This window comes from Pogona vitticeps, chromosome 4 (genome assembly GCF_051106095.1).
Source record: "Pogona vitticeps strain Pit_001003342236 chromosome 4, PviZW2.1, whole genome shotgun sequence".
NCBI classification, from domain to species: Eukaryota; Metazoa; Chordata; class Lepidosauria; order Squamata; family Agamidae; genus Pogona; species Pogona vitticeps.
In genome coordinates this window covers 70,240,973-70,264,864 of record NC_135786.1, presented here as the reverse complement: position 1 = coordinate 70,264,864, position 23,892 = coordinate 70,240,973, and the positions used below count along the sequence as shown (strand labels likewise).

General features: G+C 38.9%; 1 protein-coding gene across 8 annotated transcripts in view; it reads left to right on the top strand.

The window, feature by feature from the left end:
* The window catches only part of SSBP3 (single stranded DNA binding protein 3), a 207,454-nt gene that overhangs the window by 164,564 nt on the left and 18,998 nt on the right, over window positions 1–23,892 (top strand). For 3 of the 8 annotated variants that reach the window (XM_078392903.1, XM_020799623.3, XM_020799625.3), the window contains exons 6-7: window positions 17,308–17,388; window positions 18,232–18,291. The exons of 2 other annotated variants lie outside the window; for them this stretch is intronic. In XM_078392903.1, the coding sequence (XP_078249029.1) occupies window positions 17,308–17,388; window positions 18,232–18,291 (141 nt within the window). The remainder of the gene's footprint in view (window positions 1–17,307; window positions 17,389–18,231; window positions 18,292–23,892) is intronic. 3 more of the 8 variants (XM_078392904.1, XM_020799627.3, XM_020799628.3) reach the window with 1 other exon arrangement.

Below are 23,892 nucleotides of genomic sequence, written 5' to 3'. Positions count from 1 at the left end.
AAAGATGCCTTCCTCAGGTCATCTCCTGTACAGTATAGTGCTCTCTCATACACTCTTGAGTTCCAAGATTTCTACTTTAGTATTTAGCATTTAACTAGCTAAATTACTTTGATTTGTTTGTGAGTTTTGTTTGTTTGCTAGTTTGTTCGTTTGGTCTATGTGATACTTGTGTTCCCATCTTCTTTCCCTTTTCCTAATTTAGCTCAGATAGACTTTCTTTAACTCTTTGGATATTTGAGTATAATATTTTAGAAAAGAAATTCTCAGCATAACCTCTCCCACATGCCAGATTGCATAGCTGCTAAGCTATCACATATGTCCTGAGGATATTTCAAAAGGTGTTCATGAGTTCTGTCTTTTGAGGGCTTTGGGCAAGTAAATTGACAGTAGCTTCCTTGCTTTTTTAAAGACATTATTTAAAAAAACCTGCTCCCCAAATTAAAAGATCCTTGGCTGAAGAGTTCAAAAACTCTCCAAGCTACTTAATAAATTAGGACGGGATGAACCCAAAGTAGATACTTTTATTATTTTATATAGAAGATAGATCCCAATGTGATTTTCTATAGATCACTAGGTAGTGCGGATTTGTTTTAAATCTCCATTTAAATAAAAATAGATTTTTGACCATTTTTTTTACCAATTTTTAAAATCATTTTTTAAAATTTAACTCATAATTTAAATCAATGTGATTTTTATCTACTCTGTCACTAGGGATTTCTGAATCCCAGTTGTTTAACAGAAGTTGTAATAAAAATTCTTCCTGGTTCTCTAATTATGCTGCAGAATTGAAGAATATATCCTGGAGAGGAGGTACTTGAACTGGATTCAGAATTGCTGTATCCATTCATTCTCAGCTTTGCTGGTACATATGGACAGATCAAAGGGTCAAGCCTAAACATTAGGACTTGAATCCTAAAATTTTCAGGTCGGATGACATGTTAGTAAAATCACCAGTTTTTAATTGCTTTTTTCTAAATACATGGCTTTTTTTTAAGTGCAAGTGATCTATTGTGGGATTCTTGGTAACTCCTACAAGCCTCTGACTTATTTCCATGTATCTTTTAGAAGAATCACTTGTAAAAAGGGGCAGGGGGGATCTGCCTGAAGGAAGATTTAATTCTCCCTCACAGATTTGTAACAGCTAATAATAAAGCTGTGATTTCCTGAATATCATGAATGTCTTCTGTCCACTATTAATTCCTTCTCTTCCCCTGTTACATCTTAAAGCTTAAAACAGAGACATGACAAATCATGTCGGTATCATAGAGTTTAATTTTTGTACAAAGTTTCCCATCCTTAAGATTCCAAAATGAGTTTGTATTCCTGAGTATTGTGTATGTGGTTTGCAAGTTAAGAGTAGAAATTTAATCCTTTGGAAAGCAAGGCAAAGGGCCTTTTAATATTCCTCTCACAATTTCTAATGTTGTCATGATTAACTGTGGAGTTCTTAAGTAGGGGGGAGATGATGCTATCTGCTGTTACAGAAAATGCCTCTTTAATCTTGGCTGTGTTTTGTACAAGAATATAGAAATCCCTTGCATTCAATCCTGTGTTCCTATGTGAAATATTTTAGAATTCTGCCTGTGAAGGATTTATTAGTGATATAATTTCCCCTTATTAGCATCTTAACATTATATTATTTTTAGACGTAGAGGGAGGTTTCCTCCAATGTAATGCTTTTTCTTTGGTTTTAATATGCAGCAAATGAAAAGACAGAACATACAGTACTGTATTTCTCATTTTTAAGTTCATGTTGTCAGTGCCTCTTCAGGTCAATGCATTTGCCTGTTTAGAGTGATAGATCTTATACTTCAGTGTTTACTTATTTGCACACAGCAATGCTTGCAAATTTTATGCAAAATTTGTCATTGCCTCTAAAACATACTAAAATGTAATATACCATGATAAAATGAACTGGACCTGAAATATTATGTGCATATGATTGTATCCTGTCTGTGGTTTCCTCCCAACTACCCCACTTCCTATTGTGAGTGTTTTTAAAAGGATAGAGTTGAGCTACATGATAGTGGAGAAACTTTTAATTGAGCCAAGTGACAAAAACAAATAATATATAGATCTATAGTATTTGTTGAAGCAATGTTCATGCATTTTTCTTTATAGTCTCCCTAATTAATGTTACTGAAACCAGCCAAGCTGAAAAAGAAAGTCTAGTAACAAATATTGGTACTTAAAAGATATATTACCCAATAACACTGATAGCAAGATTTTTTTTAATGCAATTGAAAATCATCCATTTGGAGGCCATGCCTCTAGAGTGGCATATTGAAGGTTTTAGAACTAATTGTATTAGGCTTATTCCTTTCAACATTATTCCTTGAGGAAAACAGAATGCCATAGCTTCCCTTCTGAGATATTGTCTATTTTATGACTGTGCCCCATAAGAACAAAGTGGCTGATAGGACTGGAGTTCAGTTACTGAATACAGTCATCCCATTTGTTACTGGAAGAAAATGAAATGTGAAAATATTAACAGTACAGCTGTTCATAGCTTACATTCACACACCCAAAGTGCAAACCACCTCCGTGTCACTGTCACTTTGGGAGCCCAAGAGCAATGTCACTATCACCCTCTTTTCCCCATCTCACTAGGTCCCCACACTGCGACCATACGTTCAGTTTGTCTGGACCTGTGGAGCCCAACTTGGATATTCAGTGCAGCTGAGGAAGTGGAATGTAATCCCTGGAAGCTCCCATAGGGGAGCGTGCCAATATAATCATGTTTCTTTACTTCTTATTTCTCTTCACTGGTGACTTTTCCTTTCACATTCAGTTTAATAATCTCTTACTTAACATCATATGTTTTCACTCTCCATCTCTGCTTATCTTTCATCTCTGATTTCTCTATATTCTCCTCCATCTTTGCATTTTTTTGTGTTTGTTAAAGGCAGTATCTGTAATTCATGTATCTTTAAGCTCTTTTCTTTTATTGTTCTTTATCTATGAAACTCTTCCCCAGCTGATATTCATTTAATAATTCAAATGAAACTCTTCCCTTTTGTGTAAAAAAAAAAAAAACCAACAACCACAGACCTTAGCCTTCATGATAGGTAGCCTGTGTCCAAGCAGACATTATGTGGGAGATCATGGATTACGATCTACTCCTACTTTTTAAAAAGAAACATCATACCTGGCAATCTGGAGATTTTTAGGAATAGTACACTGTTTAATTTGGCTCCTTCAGCTCCCGTGATCCCTGAGGCTGTCTGCTCCAAAACAGAAAACATACAGCTTTCCATATGGTGCCTTCTTATTTTCTATATGGAGCACCTAACAACTTCAGCAAATATAGGATTTAATTGGGAAACAACCATAAAATAACACGGTTAACATTTCCCCTCAATGTCATGGTCCTGATCCACTTTGAATAGTCCTACAGTTTACTATACGCAGCACGCTGTAGTGGACAGAGTGACATACTAGGACTCATGGGACCTGGGTTTAAATGGCATTCAGCCATGGAAACATACCAGGATGAGTGGGGATAGAACTGGTAAAATCACTCCCTAAATATCTCAGTTACGGTACTTTGAAGGCCCTACGCACTTGCTGTAAGTAGGTTCTGACTTGACAGCACATATCATGGCAAAGCTTACAATGTCCTTCTTTTTTTTTTTTTTTTGAAAAAAACTCTTATCAGGCAGACCCTATCTCTAAGAATTTTCTAGAACCGCTATTTTCAAGCACTTCACAAATAATTTTTATGATATACAAAGCATTTTTACCAACCTCCTGCAAGATGACCGAACAGATGAGCTTCCTTGAGCAGAGGTTTCTTAAGTGTGGATGCCACTGCTATCAGGGATTTGACCTAGTGCATTTCTACCAAACGTCAGTCAGATAAACTTGTATCACAAAACAAGTAATTTCTCTCCCAAGTATTTTTTTCAAATGGAAATGTATTTTTCATATATAATATATATATATATATTTAGCCTGAAAATACTGAAGTTTTGTAAACACACATATTTAAACGTTACTATTCTTTTACCATTAATAAACGTAAGTAGCCAGGGATTTTGGGGACAAGGGAATTTTTTTTCATTGTTCTTAATAACTGCTGATAAATTTAAACTGATTTTGAACTCCTTTAGTATCCTATGCTCTTGACATCTGATCGCCTGGAATTGACGAGATTTATCACTCCATTAATGAAGAACAGGTCTGGGGAAGGGGGTTCAGAGCGGAATTTCATTCTTCTGATGTTGTGTTCTGCTTTTCTTAAAAAATGGCAAATGATGTTTTTGCAAGGTGGGGAAATCATGAATATCATTTTGAAGGGGGCCCAGTTTTCTATGCAGGTTTTGAGCATATGGGGCGAGGGGTGGATTGTATACAGGAGTGGAGATCACTCTTGGCTGTTGGATCCAAATGAAAAGAAGTCCATTTGTCAGCAAAATCACCAGAGGAGGTTTTTAAACATGCAGACTGAGAAACAGGAGAGGGTACTGAAGGGCAGCCAGCATGACAGAATACTGAGGGATCCATGTTCTGATTTCCACTGAGCTATGGAACTCAGTGATTGACATTGTGTTAGTTACTCTCAGCTTGATTTACCTCACAGGGCTGTTATGAGGATTGAATGGTAAAGAAAAGAGCCATGAACATCTTGGAGGGAAGATTTTATTAATACAGTACAACTGACCAGGATAGATTTAAATTGTGATTTTAATTAAATCAATTAAATTTAAAAATGGATTTTTTTTTTGACAATGTAAGTAAAAAAATCTGTTTCTAAATTTATATCATGATTTAAATGAATTGGATTTTTTAAAAAAATTATTGATTTTTATCCACCCCATAACTAATACATCTGTCAGTCACACTTTGTTGTGCAATAATCAGATTGTATGGAGACGTTCTGGAATAATTAGACTGTGTGTATACACAAAAATGTTGTTTGGTTTCCTTTATCTATGCAAGCTTCTTGACGCTTTGTATTCTGTACCTTTAAACCAGCATTAGCAGGCAGTTCAGTTCAGTGCTTGATTTATAACCCAGTGTATTAGGGGGAGAGAGAGAATTTAGTCTCTGCTGAATTGCAGTTCTCCCTGGTCTTAGAACATCTGCAAATATTTACAGAGATAACAATATCCAGAGGTCTGGCTTTTTCTTTTCTTTTCTTCTTTTTTTAAAGAGAAGGTAGAAAATGAATCTTAAGGTGGGCTGTAAAATTGGGGGCAGGGAGACAGTTTTGTTGTGGGGCACCAGAAGAGAGGAGCTGTAAGACTGCCAGTTTTTATATCCAGGCACGGCAGTTTTAATGGCCCCAGGGTAGCAGACAGGAAACAGCAAATGTTTTTAGATCCTTGTTGTTGCCGTTTCTTGCCACCAGCTCCTCCCATTGCTGCATAAGAGCATGCAGCTCTTTTGCTGAAATACTTGCCTTTAGTGTATATCTGCTGTTCTCTTATTGGGAGGTGACTATCATTAATATTACTCTTTCAAGTTAATTGTCATCTTCTTAGAACTGCAGAAGGGACCTTTGGATTATCGAGGCCAGTGCCTGTCCAGAAGGCACAGCAGGGAATCAAACTCCCAAACCACTGAGCTAATGGGATCATGAGGATCCCATTTACTGCTGTGTGTCATTTGCCAAAAATGCTTCACAAACTCTTGAGTTTCCAGGGAATATATAACAATTTCTAGCATTTTTTTGCATGTGCTTAGCTGTTTTCCAGTTCACTCCTGTCCAGTACATGCACATGTGTGTGTGAGTGTGTGTGTGTGTGTGCACGCACACACACACACACACACAGACATACTGCCTCTTGGAAGTGGATTACATTAACCACTGGGATTCAATGACCAAACATTACTTTTTGATCTCCTGTGGGGAAAAGTGTGTGTTTAATGCAGGTATTATCACGTAAAAGGACTGTGGGTGACTAGACTCTTAGATTAATTTCTTTCCAACACCAGTCACTTTCATTTACAAAATTAGGAAAAACACTACCACTGTGAGTTGCAATAACTGACTTGCTAATCAGTTTTGTTTAAAAGCAGAAATTGATTTTCGACCCCTTTTTAATTAAAACTGGTAATTTGAGTGGAATCACTCTAATGTTTCTCCGTGCAGCATAGGAGAAACATTGAGAATCTATGGAAATGGTCTTCACAATTGAGATGATAGGTTTGAAGGAAGGATTTTGGAATTTTGGATTTTCTGATTTTGGAAGACGAACTTTCTAAAAATAAAAGATCTTCCTCCTAAGATCATGGAGTTAGGAGACAGAAGATTACTTACCTGGAGGCGAGATCAAACTTAGTCTGCTCCTGCCTAGGATTACTAAATAGGTACTGCCATAGTTTTATATTATTTTCTTGCCTTTTCCTCCCCTTTGTTTCCTAGTCTTGTGGCAGGGAGTAGTCATTTCACAGTGGCTTGTGGACTTGTGATACTGGCTTCTCAGCTGGAGAAATCACTCATAGCACAGTGTTGAATCCCCATTTGTCTTTTTGCATGCTCTTTCGCTCTCTGTGAAAGAGGAAATTGGTTTTCTTGCTCCCCCCCACGTGCTTTCCAAGGGGGTATAGAGAATTTCTGAGCAATTTCTCTCAGACTTACCTTTTTGTAACAACACGGCCAAGGGATATGGGCTCTTTATTCACGTATTAGGTGTCATTTTCCTGTGCTCTTCACGGCTGCTTCTGTTTCCTGAACATCCTGCCACCGCCGTTCCCCCCCCCCTCGACTTTTCACAAGAGCAAAAACTCCCTCGTTTCTGAAGCATCTAGCACTGGAAAGCCCCTGGGGAGCAGACTGTTAGGTTCAGCCCTTGAAAGCTTCAGGAAGCTGCGGAAACTGCTTAGTGAATGAGGATAGGAAAATAATGAACATAAAAACACATCCCCTCGGCCACCTTGTTACAGCAAGGTAAGAACAGAAACCCCACAGCTCTGCACTCACAAATTTCTTACCTCTTCCTGCATTTCTGGAACAATGTTAATTGCTTAGTCTAGTTCTTTCCTACTAGGAGAAAGTCCACAAAAAGGTTCATTGCTCGTTTTGGTGCTACAGCAACTGCATCGACCACTCCAACAAGTCTTCATGAGTGTAGCAACTAGGAAAGCAACGAGAATTGGCATGGGAATTAAATCTGCACTTGTCCTCATAGCGTTCAGGCTGTTTTCTTCCTCCAAACAGAATACGGATTCTGAAGTTGAAAGGGAAGGTCCCTGAGGAAGCAACACCATCACTAAGTTCTCAAACAATACCATCTTTTCTCCCTAAGGACACTTCTGATGACAGTTGAAGTGTATCTTCCCCATCGTCTCTTCTGTGGCAGTTTAAGCACTCTAGCAAAACTATCAGTGGGGACTGCCATTTGCTCCAACAATGGTAAAAACTAACCATCTCTCTCTTTTTACAGCAAAACAAGATTTACTGCAAAATAATGCATTTTCTGCTTCAGCAAGGCGATGCACTTGATGACCACTGGGATTCCTTTCCAGCTCTACAATTCTGTGAATCCATGATGCACATGATATGTGTGCTGTATTTTCAAGGCTTGATAGCATTGCCAGTAGCATTATTTTGATTGGAAGCAAGGTGTACCTGCCTTATTTACAAAGCTTACAGCACTTACGAAAGGCTTCCAGGAGTACTGTTGGCCTTGGAATAGGGGCAGGTGTGCCTTGTGCATCTTGTTTTGCAGGGAAAAGAAGAGGGGTGGGGGAGTTAAATTTTCCTCTGACCAAGGCAAATTGGGCTGCCTGGAATTGGGTACCCCAGATTGTTCCCCTCACTGAGTCAGCTTCTGGTTCTACCATAATGTCTTTCTCTCCTTTTGCCTCAGTTTCTTCCATGAATGTTAGGGGAAGTGGCACAGCTGAGTGTGAGCACATTATATTTGAAAGCTTATATTAAGAAAAATGACGTTTTGAGGAGATGTGGAGCCCTTCTTCTTTTCTGTAGGTTAGGCTCCTTTTAGATCTGTTTTCTAAGCTTCCTTCCTCAGTACATCAAGAACTACATTAGTTTGAACCAAAACTATCTGGTAAGGGGGATCTTTGTTTAAAATACAATTTTCAGCACAGATTCATATACAAAAGTTTGGTGGTGTTGTTTTTTTAAAAAATGGTGTCCTTAGATGGTCCTCCTCAGATGAGAGCATAGAACAACCTTAAAGTCAGTGCATTATCAGTACTTCCAAAAAAGGATAAAAAGTTACTCAGTAAGTACTACTTGATGAGCAGTATGTTACAAGCAAGTTGCTTTTTAGTACTCTTTTTTTTAATCCTTAGAAAAGTGGCAAGAAATTACTCCTCCTCAACAGTGTTTTGGAAATAACAAATTATAACATTTGTTTTTTTAAAAAAAAGAACAGAGATAGTCATGTGGTTCTACACAATCCAAAAATAGAAGAGATGACACGTTTCTTTAGGTCACTAAAAATCAAACATTCAATGCAAGCTTCCTCAAGACATATGGTGGAAAAATTATGAAAAATTTGTGTAATTTCCAGAAAGTATCATTCTTGTGCCTTTATTGCTCTATAGACACCATGTTACAGACATTGTCATTTGCTGTAAGTTATTAATTCTAAGCTCTTGCTCCATATTGTATATCCCACTTCTGGGATGTGCCTTTGTCTATGTCCACAAGGTACTGTTGTATTATGGGTAAATTTTTATTGTGTGTAACAGCAAAGGAGCATCCTGTCCCACCCTTTTCTGATAACAGCTGGGTTGCACAGCTAAGAAATTATCCTTCTGTAGCCCTGTATCTTGCTTTATTAATTCTCCGGTTTCAGGTTCCTGTTCTAAGCCTTTGCTACTTCCTTGCGGCCTATGTGGCTTACACCTCTGTGTCTTTTTCAAGACTTCGGAACAGAGAGCTGCTTCTCTCAGATAAGACCATTCAGTATGTTCTCCGTCCAGGATCCTGAGAAAGATAGATTTTTACCCTTCCAGAATGCCCCTCTGTTCATAGATGGTAAGTTTCTTAAGAACATCAAATATCTGTTTCTTGCCTCTTTAACCCTCTAAGATGTATCCCAAATTACACATCTTAGAGGCTTATACAGACAAGAAATACAAATATTAGAGGAGGAAAGGTAGGAGTAGGAAGAGTGACATAATACTATCTGAAAAGAGACAAGCAAGGTGGGGCAAAATTCTCTTTTTGATGTGGCTCAAGTGGTATTTTGTGAAAATGTCTTCAGGCTAGGGACCAGTGTGTGTTGCCTGTATCTGAGTATCTCTGTATTAATAGTTTTTAAAATAGCATAGGCATTGCTTTCTGGGCCAGGCAAGCTATCTGGCCCAGTACTCTATTCCCAGTGGCAATTGGCCAAATGCTTCTGCCAGCTCACAAGCAAGACTTAAAAGTGAATTTTTAATGGAGGCAGAGAGATTTAGGTGCGGTTTTGGAGGCTGTCACTATAAAAAATAAGAAACCAGGCTTGTTTAGCAATTGGACTTCTTTAGCCTAATCTGGAAAGTTTTTGTGTCATTAACTGCTCTGGTGGGTAGATTCAAGCAGTGGTTTTCTACTGTCCTCGAGAAGAATTTGAAAGAATGATGAGCTGTGTGACAAAGTCCTATATATATTAGGCTCCCTTGCCATGTCTTTAATGAATGAAATTATCTCCCCCCCCCCACTTCTAACTGCCCTCCGAAGTGAGCCGGTACCTGCTAACATTGAATTTCATCTGTCATTTCAATGTCTCTGCTCAGTATTGGGGGATCCTATTTATACTCCTCATAGTCTGCTCTGAGTTTAAGAATGTTTTTAATAATTTGCAGAACCCTTGGTTATTTTTACTGTTTCCAAGTCATTGACTGGTGTGTTTAAAAAGTATGCAGTGGTGCCTCTTCCTACGAACATTTCGACTTACGAGCAGCTCCGCTCGCAAAATTTTGCTTCGACTTGTGAGCGGAGCTTCGACCTAAGGACAGAAAAAAGGCAGGGGGAAAAGGGCGGGAAATTCAAACCGTTGGTGGCAAAGAGGCTGCTTCTTTGTAGCTCTTTTGCCCCAGCAGTTAGAGCAGGGGGTCAGGGAACTTTTCTACTCCTGTAGCGCAGGAGGAGGAAGGAGAGGCGGGGGCGGCTCCGGATCACTGTGGGGTTCAGGAGGCTGGCGCGCTTCCTGCCCATCCCTGGCATGGGCCTACTCATGAGTAAGGTTCACCGAAGGAGCTGGTCTACGCATGAGTAAGGGCGGCCGAAGGCACTGAGGCGTGTGGGTTGGAGGGGCTCCTCTGTGGATGCGGCAAGCGATGGCGGCACAGAAGGAGGCTTCCCCGCCAGGGAATGAGTGCCATCAGAGGAGACTTCGGTCTGCCTGGTAAAGTGCTGCTTTTTCCTTTTTAGAAACTTCTGGGTGGATTTTGCAGGGTGGGTTTCGGCTGAGGGGGGGTTATGTTTATGTGCTGTGTTGTTTCTTTTTCCAGTCACAGCATGGGGATTGCTCAATGTTTATTTTTGGGTTTGGGGTTTGGTTTTTTCTTTTGCAGCCTTCAGGGCTTGGTCTGTTTATTTTTGGTTGTTTTTTTTAAAGCCACACTGCCTTTTGATGGGGCTTTCTGTGTGCTTTATTTATTTATTTATTATTTATTTTATTTTATTTTATTTTATTTTATTTTTGAAATGCTGAAATGGTGCTTCGACTTACGAGCTTTTTGACTTAAGAACACCATTCCAATATGGATTAAATTCGTAAATCGAGGCACCAATGTACCTTGAATACTACAACTAGTTGATTTTCCCTTAATGCCTGGTGCTTTTTAAAAAAAAGTCCCATGGACATGTAATGGATCCTTTCTATACCAGCATAAAGCTGATTATTTTGCAAGGCTTCTTCTTTGCAAGATTTCATCCATATAATTCTTTCCATATTACTGTGTATCAGAACTAGTGTGATGTGATATCATACTAAGACTCAGGAGACCTGGGTTCCAATTCCCCACTCAGCTATGCGATCTCCCTCAGGGATGACAGTGGTGAAGCATTCCTTGAACATCTCAAAATCTTATCACCATAAGATGGAAGCAGCTTTATGGTACATAACAAGCAACTTATTTATCTATAATAATTTCCTTTTCTGATGTATGCTGTGGCATTAAAAATGGCCAAGTCCAGATTATCAACATTTTACTTACCAACGGTTTTTAAAATAATGTTTGACTATTGCATATTGTAGGAATGTGGCACTGTGGGTTAAACCGCAGAAGCCTGTGTGCTGCAAGGTCAGAAGACCAACAGTTATAAGATCGAATCCACGCGACGGAGTGAGCTCCCGTCGCTTGTCCCAGCTCCTGCTAACCTAGCAGTTCAAAAGCATGCAAATGCAAGTAGATGCATCGGTACCACCATGGCGGGAAGGTAACGGCATTCCGTGTCTAGTTGCGCTGGCCATGTGACCACGGAAACTGTCTACAAACAAGGCGCTGTCTCTACAGCTTGGAAACGGGGATGAGCACCACGCCCTAGAGTCAGATACGAATGGATTAAATGTCAAGGGGAAACTTTACCTTTACCTTATGCATATATATATATATATTTCACAATAGATTTATCTATAATAATTCCCTTTTCTAGTGTATGGTGTGGCATTAAAAATGACCAAGTCCAGATTATCAGCATTTTATTCACTAAGTTTTTAAATTAACATTTTACTATGCATATATATATTTCACAACTGAGTTATACGGAATCAAAATCTCCAGCTGTTACAGGCATGTTGCCATTGCACACTTTCAAGTCAAAAGACCTTGCTGTCATACAGAAGTAATGGCTGCCTTAAAACTATGGTAATGAAATAATATTCCTCTTTTTCCTAGCCCCACCACTGTTTAGAACACATTTTCCCCACCTTCCTTAAGTATAGTTAAGGACTATAAATTTATTTATTTATTTATTTATTTATTTGATTTATATCCCGCCCATCTGGTAAGTCGGTACCACTCGTATGAAACATGTGGCTAAAGTAAGCTAGCCATCCTCTTAACCAGGAGAAGAAACCACAGTTTGCAAATCTTAGTTAAGATGGAACTTTAAATTATGATAACTTTGGTTAATATCAATGTCAATGTAACACTTTACTTTAGAGGGATGACAACAGTTTCTCCCAAAAGAGAGCTTTTGATCCTATGATCAGATTTTTTTTTTCTCTTAACTATGTTCAAGAGATGCTTCTCATGACATCTATGCAGGCTTTAGTGTACAAAGAATTTTACTATGCAACTAATCCTCCAAGTCTATGGATCAATATATATAGTTCATTCTATGATCCACAAGCAGTGTGCCATTGGTAAACCTACAACAACTTCCAGACTGATGGAGGTTGGCTATGCATTCTCAAAATACTGTTTCTGCTCAGATCTCAGACATTTATTGTGTGAAGAAGCAGAATTCCTGGTTTGGGCAGTGTTACTTTATTTTAATTATTTAAATCTAGGAGACCCACACAGTTCCAATGGTCATTGGCTTGAATAAGGAAAGATACATGGTTGAGTGCTGAGATGTTGTAGTAGTATGGGAATAGTACAAGTGATGACTCTGTTACATGAAATAAATGAAGATCTTTAAAGAGATTTTTGACTTGGTTGCATATGGTATTCATATTTGTTCATTTAGTACACATCTATTGAGAATGGAGATCTTCTAAGTTGATAGTTTTTGTTGTGGCACTTGCATAATGGGAACTGGCTTAAGTATCCTTATTGTAGTTTAGGTGTTTTGGCTATTACCTTCTTAATTCTGTGAACATTTCATCTTTACAACCAATTTGCTCATTTGTTGTTGTAAACGAATATATGTGAAATAGTTGGGTATTTGCTTTGTGCTTCCTAAAAGCTGTTCCTATTTGGAACTGCTGGATTTCCTTTAGTAGTTAGCTAATGATACAGTTGGGAAACATATAATTGCTTTGTCACTACTTTTTTCAATTAGCAACAGATTATTCTGCTTGAAAACTACAGTGTGCTGCAGAAAAAGGTAGATGGTACCTTTTGATGTACAAAACTGAAGCAAAGTACTATAATCTTTCAGGTTATATCTTGAGTAGAAAATATACTTTGTTGAGGAAGTTAATAGTATAAATCATCGGAGAAGTGGTACATGCTATTACACTGTGGAACTTAGAGCTTTGTTGTGTCATTTTAAAAAATTGTTAATCTAACAAAACTCCAGATGTGCAGATATAATAAATGGTGATGTAGTAAATTCTTCTGTCAAAGATATTTAGCTATCCTTTTGCCATTTTTGACAGAATTGTTGAGGGTTTAAAACAGACTATTCCAGGGGCAGGAGGGAATACAACTTAGATAAGGTGCATTTCCAATTTAAAGCTACTCCTAAGAAGCAGAGGCAAGGCAACAGAGAGTCAGTCTACTCCAAAACCAAGCAACAGTACATGAGAAAGAAAAATTATCAGACTTACGCAGGCACTAGCTTATGTTATCACATTCACACAGCCCAGTGGCACACTCGCACAGTCACATAATCCACCCCCTGCTCCCCAGAAGCAAACAAAACAGTAAATTAACCAAGTAACTTTTTAAAACAAGCAAGCAAGTAAAGTACGCACACACATACATTTGTCTATATGTGCACAAGCACACTGAGAGGAAAAAAATAGGAAAATAAAAAACATACACTCAGCCTCCTATCCCAAAAATAAAAAAGCAAGCAAGCAAAGAAGGGAAGAACTACAATGAAAGCACACACACTCAACCAACACTACTATAATGTGGAGACAATTCTTTTCTTCCTACCACTTAATGCTTTCTCCTTCTTCTGAATGCAGCAAGTAGCAGCAGAAATAATCCAAGAAGGAAAGGATAAAAAATAATAATCACAGAGGAGAGAAAATCCTTGAAGAAATTGGGTGGAGGAAGAGTTTTTAAAAATCCCAGGGTGCCTGGTGGTACAGACACAGGCAGGCTGCCTGGCAGCACCAGCAAAACAATAAATAAAATAAAATAACACCCATCCCCCAAATTCAAGAACAGAAGGCAGAGAAGGGGGAAGGGAAAGGATCCACCATGTAGGCACGGTAGACAGGAATCCAAAATGGAGATCATTAGAAGCTCAGCACACAAGAATCCCAGAAGGAGCAAATGAAGCAAAAAGAGTATTCCTCACGGCCCTTTTTACAGATTCAGAATTGCCACACTCTTATTTGTCTGGAAATAGAAACTAGAAAATAATTTTAAGGCTTTGTCAAGGGTGGAACACACAAATTGATGAAAAAGATTATCCTTGTTTTATGAAGGTTGCCTATTAGAAGATGTTTGGTATTGATACTGTAATTGCTTATAACGTTATTGGTTCCTCAACAACCATCATAAAGTGAGCCAAGAAACCCCACTTTCCCGATTCAGGTCAATGTTAAAGTAAGGATTTGGTTCCTGGACAGTTGTCAGTACTCCATCCCATCCTCCTTTTCTTCTCCATTCTCCATTGCCTTCCTTGCTTTTTTGACGACACCCCCATCTACCATCCAGTTTCTAATGTCCTCCCTGCCTCCCCGTCCCCTCTTCTCCTGTCTGCCCTACAGTGTCTTGTTTTCTCCTTCTACCCTACTCTGTTACTTCCATTCTCTTCTGTTTTGTGTGTTGTCACACTTCCTGATGACAACACCAGTTTTACAAGTCATTAAACTGAGTTTTGGATGCTTGTGTACGGCATTGGGTAACATTGGAGTAGTTGTAAACGTGGTGGGTTTATTTAAAATATTTTTACCCCACCTTTCTCCAAGCCATTATTAGTCAGGGGTCCACTATGCATACCTGCAAAATGCATGTGTGGTATGATAAGGATGAACATCACAAATAAATTTGGGGCAGAGTTTCTCCATGAAAATACCATTATTTTATTTGGTGGCCCAAATCTTACCTGGTTACACTGTGTTGTGCTATGACAAACAGTGTAATTTCTGGAAGCAAATCACTCAGAGTTAAAAAAAATCACTATAGACATTATCAGTTGCATAGTGAGTTGTATGACTTTGTGCAACTAATTATGTCTGTGGTTAACTTCTTAACATGCAACGTTTGCCTCCAGAAGTTACACAATTTGTGTAACTCTACAAGAGGATTCTGGCCACTGCTTCAAGCATTTAAAATGGGGGTGGGCGGGGACACACAGAGTTTAAAATAGATGTGTGTCTTCTGTATCTAAAACTTGGCTCATGAATTCTATATTTGGATAGAGCAAGAAATACCTTACGAGAAGCAACCCTTGATTCTCAGCTATGGGACTTAATGAGTAAATATCAGCACCCTACCTTCAATAGATCTTATTAATGCGATGGAAAATCAGTTCCTATGACCACATAAACATAACCTGGAGGATCGTCAGTGTCTGCTTCTGTTTAAAGCTCTGTCTGCATCTTTCTGTGTTAACTCTTAACAATTTTTCCTCTTTTATTTACATTGCACTCAAGTTTCCCTAGTACAAAAGATTTGCAGGTGCAAATATGTCCTGCCTTCATTAACTTCCCCTCCCCTTTTAAATTTATGTGATTTCAATTTTCCTTCCCTGTACTGTTAATTAGGGGATCCTCTAATCAGTACCATTATCACAGTGGTATTCATGTTTAGGAAAGCTGCTAAACAAATGCTTGCAAAATTGCTAAATGGCTAATTAATGTCTGTTAATTAAGAAAATTGCTCATGGTAACAAACCGTGCCATTGCTGGCAGCAGCTAGAAGGCGAACACTTGTTGAAATCACTAACATGGCAGGTATAGAACATCTGTTCCTCTGCTTTTCCTGAAGTGTATAGCTGCTTCTCATAATGTACTTACAGGTTTTGTTTGCTTTCCAGACCAATTAGAATTTTATTTTTATTTGGGGAGAGAAACAGTACGCAGAGAACATGCATATACCATAGCATGGATTTGTGTATTTGTGTTCCTTTTTCAGAATAAAATTCACATGTCTGGGAGTGAAAGGTATTGGAATTGTGTTTGAGCCAAGTCCAACATTACTGCATTGCAGGATTAAAGCTATACAAAATGATTGTCTCCCCACATCCCCAAACAGATACACCTTTTTAAGCAGATATCATATCTTTTTTCTCCTTAAAAACAAAGGAGAACATTTTCATTGATAGTTAATCCTGTTGAAGGATTACCCTTGAAAACTCAGTAGGTTAACACTGTAGTACTACGCGAAGAGTTTAAAAAATATGGAGACTATCCATTTAGTGTCACCAAACTAAACTTCTTAGATTTATGGCAATCTAGTTAGCTGGAGCATGAAACATAGTTTTAATCAATATTTTCCCTCAAATCCCTCTTGCTCCATACTTTTAACCCACAGGGTGATTGGAAGACAAGAGTCCTGTTGCTAATTTAATAAGAATACATTGTGGATGAGCAAATTTTGCATGTAGTCCTTAAACATTTATGCAGATGCATTTAAAGATGCAGCCTCCTTGAATATTGAGGCCCTACATTGCTTCAGAGGGCTTTTTGTTCAACTTACAGAAGCTGTAATGTCCAAACGCATATCGTGACCCATATGGCCACAAAAAAAATTGTTTACTCAAATCTCCTGATTAACATAATTTGAATAAAGTGCATACTAATGTGGGCAGATGCCAGGGCACAGTTGGTGAGCATGTTGCATTTCTGTGATGCCATGTGTGCAGTTTCCTGTTTGATACTAGAAGAGGCAAGAAAATTGTATAGTTTGGCGATGATTATGTTAATTGAGTTCACAGTTTGCATTTATTAAGGTACAGCAATGAAAATGTTTGCTCACAGATTATGTATTGCCACACATTGCACCTATCTTAGTCCGTCCATAGAGAAATGGAACTCCTGCACAGAGCCTAACTACAATTCCAGCAGTGGATTCATTTGTGATCCGAAATCCAGATACTGCAAATGCCAGAGGATCCAATCGCTAACAAGTTTGTCAGTCATGGTGAATTCTAGGACAGGCTTGAGACTGAGAAGCGGAAAAATAATGATTTTTTTATTATTTATCATCTGGCTTAGAGGAACTGCAGTTGCATTTTCATTTTATTATTTGTCATCTGGCCATAGGGACTCGAAACTTAAATTTTAGATGGCTTTTAACAGACCCATGTACCTGGCACATACTATTCAACCCACCCACCCCTCTGCGGTTTATAATAATTGTTTTATTGTGCTTAATAGTTACCGGTTTCTTCTCCCTCTCCCTCAGTTTTTTAAACTTTTACTATGTGTAGAAACAAATCTTTGGTTCCCTTGTGACAATTCGCCTGCTTCTCCTGTTAAGCCAGCTATTTTGCTGCACAGTTCTTGTGCCTGACCTATAACCACATTCTACTATCTAACCTCACAGGGACCGCCTGGCTCTCAGCCCTCGCCACACGCACAGCCTCCACCTCACAACCCCAACAGCATGATGGGACCCCACAGTCAGGTAAAGACCTTGCAGGGCACTGCTGTGCTATTTGTGTTCGGTGTGAACTCTTCAGGCATGTGGGAGCCACACCCTTCTGCTAATATAATTAGCCAGAGGTCCTGTTTAGTTCCTGGAGCTTTGCAGATTTACATCCAGTCAAGCTACGGGCCCTCAGTATTGATTCCATTCCACATCATTCCACCTCCACCAGGAAGTCTGCTTCTCTCGGCTGTGTTTTCTTCCATTGACATTAGATTAGAAAGTAGCTTTCAATTTCAGACATGCTAATTTACATACAAATCCCATTTTTATTATTTTTTTCTGAATGGTGGTAGACATTCATTATATGGTTTAAATGATTGTTTTCACTACTTGTCATTGGAATAGCTTAAACTCTCCCCTCCCTACCCCTCACTTTCATTTAACAGTCTGTTGGAAAAGCTCTACTATTTAGTTGATAGTCTCCTTGTACTAATTTTAGCAGATCTACCTACTACTGTCACGGCTTAAGCCATCTAACCACTTAAAAAATAATTTGCAAGAATGCCAGAGGTGAAAGAATTTAAATATTTCTAATTTACCATCCATTGTTTTTGTTTAAAGGTTTGATTGTGCTTAAATATATGAAGACTTAGTACAAATTGTATGAAACGCAGTGCATAAAATCTTTCACCCAGTTGGGGTGGAGTCCACTGCAAAATCAAATGTTTGGTTTGGAGTGTTTGTGTGTGTGCCTGTGCATGAAATATGGAAAACACAAGCAAACTCCACTTTTGAGGTACAGCTGTAAGGAAATGGCAGTAATGTTTATTTCTGCTTTTGAATGTGCATTGCAACTAAGTTAATGTTATGTGCTTACAGCCTTTTATGTCACCAAGATACGCAGGAGGTCCTCGGCCCCCCATCAGAATGGGAAACCAGGTATTGTGTTTCTTCAGTCTTCATGTCAAGATATTTTCTGAAGCACAATTCAGGCTTAGATGTACATGAATGAAACTTTTAACACGGAGGTTGTAACAAGTTTTAACAAATCTTTCTTCTTCTTTCCTGAAGAGTTATTTTAAGCATGTTTAATCTTAGCTAGCCTCTTGGGAAGAACATGAATGCCTAAATGTTGTAAATAGTAGGAGCCTGGGATTAGAAAAGTGTTCTATCTCTAGCCAACCTTGCTTGATTTTGTGCAAACTAAAATATAAGAGGTTCAAAGAATATTTATTGAATCACCATGGGCACACACAATTCTGTTGTGCATTGATCCCTTTTACATTTATTTGAAGCAATATCTTAATATGTAATAATACTATTTCATGTTGAAATTCTTCTACAAGACCAGAACACAAAGTGTGTTGCTGAATCTGACCAAAGGCCTATTTGGTTTAGCATCTTGTTTTACACAGTGTCTCCTGGTAAAGTATCTCTTAGCAAATCCACAAAGGACAAGCCCACTTCTGCCAATCACCCCTGGTGACTAATGTACAGATATACTGTGTGCTGGAGGTAGTACTGTGGTAGTACTTTACTAGTACTGTGTACTAGTGAAGATGGATACATGATACCTGGAGGTATCATGTACCCATCTTCACTAGTACACATTCATAGGCGTGTCCTTCAGGCACGTAACCAAGAAGTAATAATGATAAGTAAAGCCCTATATAGTTTTTACATCCTTTATGTGTGCCGGATTAAATAGCAAACGTTGTTGTGTTTTTGAAATGTGGATTTCAGGCCATTTCACTCTTGTAAAATTTATTATGAGGGTAACCATGTTGCTGGAGAAATTGGAAAGACACTTGACACCTTAAAGACTAAACATGTTTTGTGTGTCATGGACTGCATCCTACTGAAGATATACTGTATGTGATGCAGTGAGCTGTGCTCCACAAAAGCCTATGCCAAATAAAACATGTTGATCTTTATGTAGCCATGAAACTCTTTCTCATTCTTTCTATATTCTCTTCTGGCTTTGCAAATAGCCATGCCAGAACTGAACCAGAGCTGAGAATTTTGTGTTTTTATAAAGCCTTCAAATTAGCTATCCTCCCTGCTTAAAATAACTGTGTAGCTGAGATTGCATTCACACATATCTACTTGGTCAGTGGTGGTCTATATAAGCAGAAAGTATTCTCTCTCTCTCTCTCTCTCTCTCTCTCTCTCTCTCTCTCTTTTCCTGTAATACTTTCTGTCTGTGCAGCATGGAGTAAATGATTCCTGTTTTCTTCATTGTGTCTACTCTGATTTGAGTGGAAAACACAGTAGAGCATTCAGTGTAAACAACTCATCAGACTTTTTAAAAAACCCAGTTCCTTTCAGAATAGCACTGCTTGCTGTTATGGTTTTGGAGTGAACTTCTCTAGTTTTCAGAATGTCTTAAAAATGGAAGGGCTACTTGAGAATTTTTGTTAGCAGCAGGCTAATTCTTGCCATTAGAAAATAAAATAAGGTGTTCATCACTAGTTGAAATGACATGCAATGATCCAATGAGCATCTTTGTCATTTTGAATAGTGATGTACTGTTATGAATCCAGTACAATGATGCCTCGCAAGACAAATGCCTCGTGCAATGAAAAACTCGCAAGACGAAAGTGTTTTGTGGTTTTTTTTGGTGACTCACAAAACAAATTTTTCTATGGCTGTGCTTTTCAAGACGAATAATTAAATTTCAGTGCATTCCTATGGGAAACCGCACTTTGCAAGACAAAATTTTCGCAATACAAAACGACTCGCGGAATGAATTATTTTTGTCTTGCGAGGCATCACTGTATTTGAAAACTGACAACTAGTCTGGATCACAAGAGCAGCCAGTGTCCCATTTTCCCTTTAATAAAATGTTGCCACCTGATGTGTCGGATAGTGAGATAGAAGCACTAACTGAAGGGCCTTGTTCAACACATAGATAGCTGCACATTATTGCACAATAAATTGATTTTCTGGAAAGTCTAAGTCAGTGAGCAAGAAGGAGTTGAGAACTAGACAGAGATTTGCTATATTACTAGTCCCATTACCCAGTTTCACACATTCCTAAACTTCAAGGGAAGTCAGTCTACCAAGCACTGCAGTGAGAGAGTGCTTATGCTGGAGTAATTTCTGAAATAATAAAAAGATACTTTGTAATGCTGTCTTTTGTAATATTTGAACATTGTTCATAATAGTTTGGCTCCAAGTATGGCCTACGATTAATTGCTTATCTAGAGCAGAGCCTTCTCAAATCAAACCAGGATAGAAAAATGGGACTTGCAGTTATCAGGTTGGGTTGATAGGGGACTACAGTTGTCAAGGTGACAAGTCATTACTACAGTAGTATTATCTGCTAACTTTATTATCTGAAACATCCACAGTGGTGGGTACAAGCTAATCAGTCAGGTTTGAATTTTCTCTAATCTGAAAGAGAAGTGAATCTTGAGCTCATGTTTATTGAGGTCTAACAGATGGCTAGGAGCAATTTTCATTATTTCTTTCTTTTTCTTTTTGTCCAAAACAGTATATATATCTTAGCATGGTGCCGGTCCGTGGCCTGAGCTGGACCGGGCCATGGAGACCGACCTCCGGGAGTCCCCGCACACACTCCCTTTCCCACAGCTGCTTTGTACACATACACGCAGGCACACGCAAGGGCGTGCAGGCACTCCTGCACATGTGCAAAGGGGTGGGGGAACGCTCACACTGGCACTGGCACATGCGTGCATGCTGCCCCACCACTTCGTGCATATGCCCAAGAGCGCACACGCATGTGCCCAAGAGGCCATGCATGAGTGTGGGGGGTGCCTCACCTTCCTCAGAGGCTCACTGGTCTCCGGTCCCAAAAAGGTTGGGAACCGCTATCTTAGAGGACCCAAAAGTCTAGAAGATTGATGACATCTTTTTGTACCACATGATTTTGAGATCTATTTTTATTTTTACCTAAATATTTTAATGTTGGTGTGAATTGTAGAGATGTCAGTCTTGTAAACAAAAATCTGGAAGAGATTACCATGAAACACAACCATTCCACAAATCTGTGCATTCCACTCTTTAAATAAATATGTGTGTTACATTTTGTCATTACATGTAGTCCCACTAGTTTTATGTTCCAGGGCTGATTAAATCTACATCTGTCCAGCATCAGCAATGCTGCAGCCTCTGAAGATCCAAAGTCAGGAATGGGCAACTATGATTGCCCATGTGTGTTTTTATTAATTTGATTATTTATTTGTTGAAAATATTTTCACCCAGCCTTTCTCCTTAGAAAGGTCTTTGCTTGCAGAAGGACAGCAAACCAATGGGAGGCAGTTCCAGAGTCTGAGAGCAGCAACAGAGAAGGCCCTCTCCTGTGTCCCCACCAGAGGGTGGTGGAACCAAGAGAAAGGTCTTCCCTGATTATCTTACTTCAACCACACAGGCTCATAGAGGGAGATGTGGTCTTTTAGATAGCTTGGACCCAAGCTGTTTAGATCTTTATAGATTTAAATCAGGCTGTGTGCAGCTAGTAGCTTTTTTTTAAAGAAACATAGAATAGATGATAGATGAATTAGGAGAGTAATAAAGCCACTGTTGCCAGTAGTACACATATTTTCTGCCCTGCTTTGGTGCTCCAACCAAACAGTATGTGCACATTTTTTGTGGTTCTTCAAAACATTCTTTGCCAGAGACCCTCAGCAAGGCAAACAACCATGTATCACTTAACACATCCTCATTTTTTTACACCAATATCAGTAAGGCAGCAGTTTTAATAAATTCCGTACTCTAACACACCTGTCTGAAGAAGTAGACAATGTTCCTCAAAAGTTTGTATTAAAATATAGCAGTCTTTAAGGTGCCACAGTGCTTTGAGGTTGTTGTTTATTTTTTTGCTTTTGTTTTGTTTGTGTTTCTTGTTGAATCTTAATGTGTTTTATCTTAATACTGTAATATGTTGCAATGCTGCTGTAGTCAGACCTTATGCAAAACTCCAAATCTCCTTGTTTAGCAAGAGCAAAAATTTCTGCTATATAGTCCCATGCCTATACAGCATATTAAAACAATTTGTAACAGTGGCCCAGATTTTCAGAGGTTCATGGGAAGAAATGTTATTTTAGGGAAGCCACCTGCCCCCACCCCAGTCCCCATGAGATCAGGAACAATAAATGGTGAGGGTAGAACAGAATTGTCCTGAATAATGTGGAAGTCCCACCTGTCTCAGGAAGGCCCGCTGATTCTCTGGAGAGGGGTTGTTATGGAGCACAAGTAGTTGGAAGGGAGAGACAACTTTGGGAAACTTTCTTCCCGTGAATATTGTTGACTATTTTAGACTAGGATCCAAGTAGTGTCTGAGGGTTGGAATGTAGCTAAATACCCAAATTATGCATCCTATAACAGGATATTAAAAGACTGGTAGTCTTCAAAGCCAGTTGTGAGACATGAATGAGTGGAAACAGATCGCAGAGGTCTTTGTAGTATGAATATCTAATTATGCTCTTCAGACATCATTGGTATTCCATCAGTAATACAGTACCTGTGGTGCTTCACCATTTAATGCCTGTTGCTTTACATCGTGGCATTCCTTCTAAAAACCCAGAAACTTCAGCTGGTCCAAAGTGCCTTGGCCACAATGTCTGTGTAGCCTATGGCCTCCCATCTGTAATGTACTTCTCTTCAGCACAGGTGTTTCTGTAGCAAGTATGACTTCATGTTTTCAATTTCTGCCCTTCCAATATTTTCAATTTCTTATGGGAGAATCGTTAAAAAAAATAAACTCAAATGGAACAATTTTTCTGACACTTTTCACTGATCTTTGGAGCATCAGTGGTTCTTGGAGTGCACAGTTGATTATAATTAAGTAACAACAACACAAGAAAGAAAAATAGCAATCAAAGTAAGAATATCTTACATCAAAGTGTAGTCAAATAGGTGACAAAACTCGCTCAGCTGTTTTACTGTGACTTCACAGCAGGGCTGGACAACTGTGGCCCTTCTATCCTACCACTCATGCAGTGACCATAGTATGAATGTTTTGCACAGCTTACACAAGGAAGTATGCAGGGCATCCTTGCACAAGTACAACTTGGCTATTTCTAATGGAGGATCTAGAGGCAACCTTGCAGAACTGGGAGATCCCCTAGTGCTATACTGTCAGGACTTTATATTCCACCAGCTCTCAGCAACTGGTATGATACCTTTAGTGAGATTATCAGGAGTTTTGCGGTTGGGTGCCATCCATAGGCTGTGAGGACACCTCGTTTCTTCTGCCTGTCTTTACCACCCTCACTAAGTGAGGATGTGCAGGTGCTTGACCACTGTCAAAATATGGTAATTAGTTGTATGGAGGCAAAAATAAGCAAACCTGTAGCTGAATCCTAATGAAGGGGAGGTTCTGTTCACCAGTGGTTCCTTTTTCTGAAATAAAAATTAATACATGGGAAGAAGAAGAGGATCAGCTGCTTTACATGCTGGTTGTTCCTTACAATTCATTTTATTTATTTTATTTATTTATTGGATTTTTACCCCGCCCCTCTAGACCACGTCTACTCGTCTCCCTTTTTTAAATCACCCCCTTCCCCAGTGGGAATC